The following is a 5,323-nucleotide window of genomic DNA, read 5'->3' as shown; positions in this document are numbered from 1 at the left end:
ATGTCTTATAATATGATTTTGCATATATAGTGATACAGTCACGACATAGAGCACATGGTGACTAGATTATTTTGAAGGTTGTTGGTAACTAGTAAGTATTCATGTATTTAGTAATTACTCTAGCACTTAATCTTTATTTTATTAATCACACATATCTCATACATAATATTTTTCCATGTAACTTTGTCTCAGATGACCATTAGGTCACAACATACATATCCAAGAGGTTTAAAGAACGATTATCCCCATCTAATACTACATGGAGGCTTGTAGACCAAGACATAAAGGACTTCAATTATGGTGAATTTTTATAAGTATTTTGAATATAATACATATTTTGTAGTTTAAAATTAAATGATACTAATTCTCAAAACATATTATTGTAGAAGAGGTATATTTGGAAGGAGGACTATGAGAAGATTTTTTTAAAAAAAATAACTACTGCTCTAAACTGTATAGGGACATGTTATACAATTAGAGGCAAAGGGGCACTAGGCCATTCGAGATCCCTGATTCAGTTTGGCAGGCTTTGAGAGCCATTTGGACTGCACAACATTGATAATCTAATTCAGTAATTGATCGAGGCAATCACAATTTAGAGTATGTTGGGCTGAGCACTAGATCCATAAAGCATACTATTAGATCTCGTTCTATCGTGGAGCATGCCACTGACTTGCTAAGTTTAAAATCAAGTTATATAAAAATTTCTTATATATATTTTTATTAGTTTTAATGTATTTTCATTCTTTGTACTCATGCTGCTGAATTACAAAGGTCTTCCACTTGTTGGGAGGTATTTAACAAGACCTATAAGAAGAAGGATGGATCATTTGTCGATCAACATTCCTAAGCAATAACATAAGAATATTAACTTTTGTGAATATATTTGTAAACTTTATATAGAGGTTAATAAAATTATTATTTTGACACTTGAAGCAATGCCCACTAGAATTGCACAGACATCTCAACCTAGTGCAGAGGGTTCATAGCCTCTTTCCACCAATAAGGTTAATGACATTTATTATGATATTGTCAGCAGGGACGGATCCAGGAATTCGAGTTAGGGGGGCTTGAAATTAATGTAATAAATCATATATTATTATAAAAATTAGATGTATAACAAAAAAAAAATCATTACACTATGTTATTCAACAAAGTTATGCTCTATAAGATTTTGAAACATAAAATTCATCTATAATAGAATCTACATCTATATCCTTAGCTAAATCTCGTTCAATATAAAGTGTCAAACAATTTTCAAGAAATTCATCCTCCATTTTATTGCGAAGTGCTATCTTCACATTCTTCATTGTTGAAAAGGCTCGCTCAGTAGTGGCAATAGAAACAGGTAATGTCAAAAGTAGATGAATCAATCTAGTCAACATAACATAAACCTTTGACCGTCCACTTTCAGTCAATTGCTGACATAACTCAACAAGTGTCGAAGCCTTCAAATTTTGTATCACATCCAGTTTATAATGTACCAATTCATACTTCAAAGCAATGATGTCTTGATTTGTGAAATCTTCAGGATAAAACTTCATTGCAAGCTTGCAAATATCATCAATGTTAATTGATTTAAATGAATTTTTAGGATCTAAAGCGGAACTAAGAGAAAGAAGTTCCATTGACGACTCATTAAATAGAGTATTTAACTCCATCAAGATGAAATCTATTGCTACATTAAAAATATCAAAGTGATAATGATGCTCAATTGTAGTTTGCTGACGGGAATGACCAATCTTATATAGACAATCAAGGTCAGGCATATCAATTTCATTTCTCATACAAAAAACTTTCACTTCATGAAAAAAATCTTCCCACTCGCATTCTCTAAGTTCTTGGAGGATAGTTTAGGTAGTAGAGACAAATGTAATAGCAGACAAAATATCTTGAGATTTTCTTTGAAGAATTTGACAAAGAGTATCTGATGTTCTCATAATTTTATGCATTAAATGAAAAATAAATACAAATTCAAAGTTTGTCATGTTTCTATAAATCCCCCGAACTTCGGCTTAGCTCTTCCATTTAGAGAATGATCACTAAGAACTTCAAAAACTTTACAAGTTGCAGCATACATACCTATCAATCTTTTTACTGAGTCATAGTGATAACTCCAACGAATAGCTCCCGCTCGCTGCAAATTACCAATCTGATTTGCCCCACTTCCAGAATCACATTCTCCAATTGCCAACATATGCTCAATTTCATTCTTTGTGCAATATGTAACTCAGCAATGCATTTAGTAGAAGAAGTAACAATATTTACTATATTATCCAAATAAGAAAAGAACTCCCAAATAACACTGACATCCTTGGCTGCAGAAACCAATGTGAGTTGTAATCGATGGGCAAAACAATGGACATAGTATGCATAGGGACAATCTATGAGAAATAATGTCTAAAGTACATTCCATGCACCACGCATATTACTAGCACCATCATATCCTTGGCCTATGATTTCCTTAACTTGTAGGTCATGATGAACAAGAACATTTGATATTTCTTTTTTCAGGTTCAATGAGGTAGTATCGCTAACACTTTTGATGGTAAAAAATCTTTCGATCAAAACCCCATAATTATTCACAAACCTCAAGATAATGGCCATTTGCTCTCATTTAGATATATCTTGTGTTTTATCAACAAGAATACAGAAATATTTATCACCAACTTCTTCACGAACTATCTTTCGTACTCTATTAGCCATAATATGTAAAATCTCTTTCTGAATTTCTAGAGTGATATATTGAGCATTTTTTGGAGCATTTCTCAAGTACAACTTCATCAATTTTTGTACTCATTTTTTGCAAAAGTCTTTACTAATTCAAGAAAATTATCACGGTTAGATGAAGATAGAGATTCAGCATTACCTCTAAAGGCACACCCTTGAAGTGTTGGTGCGGGTAGCACTAACGGCCTAACTCAGGTTTTGATGAATGACAAATCAGGTTAAGTTAAGTTCGTTGTTATCTGACACTTTGATCGAGTGTGCAGGAGAAGTCCAGACAGGTCGACGGGCTGACCAGATGTCTGGCACGAAGTCCAGCTAGGTCGACGGGCTGACCGGATAGTTGGCGAGAAGTCCAAGCGGGTCGACGGGCTGACCGGACGCTTGGCGAGAAGTCCAAGCGGGTCGACGAGCTGACCGGACGCTTGGCGAGAAGTCCAAGCGGGTCGACGGGCTGACCGGACGCTTGGCAAGAAGTCCAGACGAGTCGACGGGCTGACCGGACGTCTGGCAGGTAAGTGAGGTAAGTCACTGGAGGGGAGTGACTGCGAGGACGCGTTCCCGGGAAGGGAATATTAGGCGTCGATCCGGCTTAGATCCATTTCGGATATCTAAGTCGAGATCGTGACTAGATTCCGGTCTCGGAAAGACAGAATCTAAGTCATACTACTTGTGCTAATTCCTACTATGATAAAATGTGCTAACAATATGTTTTGCAGGATATATATTGCCTCGGACTAACTTTGTTTTGCAGGAAGAAGGAGATTTCTGGAACAAGGTGGTCCGGGCGCCCGGAAGGCAAATTATATCCAGCCAAGTCGTCGCCACGTGGAGCATCTCGGTTTGAGCAGCTACGTCACATTCCAGGTGCCCGGAAGGAATCCAGGCGCCCGGAGCAGCATATAAAAGAAGCCCCAGGCAGGAGCTTCTGTATCAATCATCAACCTGAGAACTCTTCTACTGCTGGTCCTGCTGCTCTGCTGCGACGCCAACAAAGCTCCGACAAAGTGCTCCTTCGGTTTTTAGTTTATTTCCTTGTCGGTATTACTTTGTTTTCACTAGCATTTCCTGTATTCATTCTGTAATCACATTTCGACCTGTTAGTGATTGCCCAACGAAAGTGGTCAAGGACCACGGGCCTTCGAGTAGGAGTCGTCACAGGCTCCGAACGAAGTAAAAACAACTGTGTTCATTTACTTTTCCGCTGCGCTTATACTCTATATTTTCGAATCGATATTCACCCCCCCTCTATCGAATCTAGAGGTCCTACAAGTGGTATCAGAGCGGGTACCACTCTGATTTGGTGCAACCACCAATCAGACTGGGGGTGAAATTTTTTGTTTCCTTTTTTTTTCCCGGTCTTCAGTTTTACACTTAAACTCAGCTCCAAGGGAACGAGCGACGCCAAGGTAACCAAACGAGACTTGCTCTTAAATAAAATTTTTAATATAAAAATGCAGGAAGGGGAAACGGCGAATCAGCTCCACGCGAGGATCAATGATATCCTCAACGGGCTTCATGCGATAGGCTACCAGATGGAAAATAGAGACTTAATAAGGTACGCATTAAATGTTTTTCCACGTAATAGTTTGTGGGCATCAATAGTGGATGCCTGCAAAATTTCTAAAAATCTTTCCAAGTTAAAGTTAGATGAGCTTTTCTGTGAATTAGAATTACATGAACAAACTAATGCTGGAGCCGAGAAAGGTATATCCTTATTTGCAGGTTCCACCAAAGAAAAGAAAAGCAAGCCTGAATTTGAAGAAGATTCCGACCAAGATTCTGAAGACGAAGAACACCTGGTGAACTTGGTAAGAAAAATGTTCACCAGGAGAAAAAGGAGCTTCAGTAAAAAGGATCTTCAAAAGATCAGTTCTCCCTCAGAACAAAAGAACGTGACTTGCTACGGCTGCAATAAAAAGGGACACTACAAGAACGAATGCCCAAAACTGAAGTTCGACAAACCAAAGCCAACAAGAAAGAAGGCACTCAAAGCAACGTGGGACGACTCCTCGGACGAATCGGAGGAAGAAGAGCAGAAACATCAGAGCCACCTCGCACTGATGGCCCGCGAAGACGAAACAGAAGACGAGTCGGAAGATGAAGACGGGTCTGAACCCGAAACAAGCCATGAGTCCGTACTCGTTTCCGAAGGCCCGAATGAGGTATATTTTAATTTAAACAAAAATTTTTTTAGAATTATTTCCTGTTTAAATAGTAAATTAACTAAAATAGAAAATGAAAACAAATCACTTCTTGAGGAAAATCAAAACCTCAAGGAACAAATCAAAATTTCAAATCCAACTCAAGATCTAACACTTGAGGAGGAGAATTTATCACTAAAAAAATGAGATTAACTATTTAAAAGAAATGTTAGACAAATTCACAACAAGATCAAAAAATCTTGACTTAATCCTGAACAATCAAAAAGCATGTTATAATAAAACCGGACTCGGATACAAGTCAAACTCAAATAAAACTTTTAAGTCATTAATAACTCAATACAAATCAACTAATCAAGCTTGGGTTCCAAAAGCGTGTCTGACCACGCAAGTAGGACCTAATCAATATTATATACCTAAAGAAAAAATACATT

The 5,323-nt window shown here is 37.4% G+C and overlaps 1 protein-coding gene across 1 annotated transcript; it reads right to left on the bottom strand.

Moving 5' to 3' along the window:
- Window positions 1-1,157: 1,157 nt before the first annotated feature.
- On the bottom strand, window positions 1,158-2,607 carry LOC122053481. Its single transcript, XM_042615535.1, has 3 exons — window positions 2,410-2,607; window positions 2,083-2,212; window positions 1,158-1,678 (listed from the first exon to the last, which is right to left on the bottom strand). Exons 1-3 carry the CDS (start codon window positions 2,605-2,607, stop codon window positions 1,158-1,160), a joined length of 849 nt encoding a protein of 282 aa, XP_042471469.1.
- Window positions 2,608-5,323: the final 2,716 nt, after the last annotated feature.

Source organism: Zingiber officinale, chromosome 3A (genome assembly GCF_018446385.1).
Source record: "Zingiber officinale cultivar Zhangliang chromosome 3A, Zo_v1.1, whole genome shotgun sequence".
Classification (NCBI taxonomy): Eukaryota; Viridiplantae; Streptophyta; class Magnoliopsida; order Zingiberales; family Zingiberaceae; genus Zingiber; species Zingiber officinale.
The sequence above is the reverse complement of the archived record's forward strand: the minus strand, read 5'-3'. Positions and strand labels throughout refer to the sequence as shown.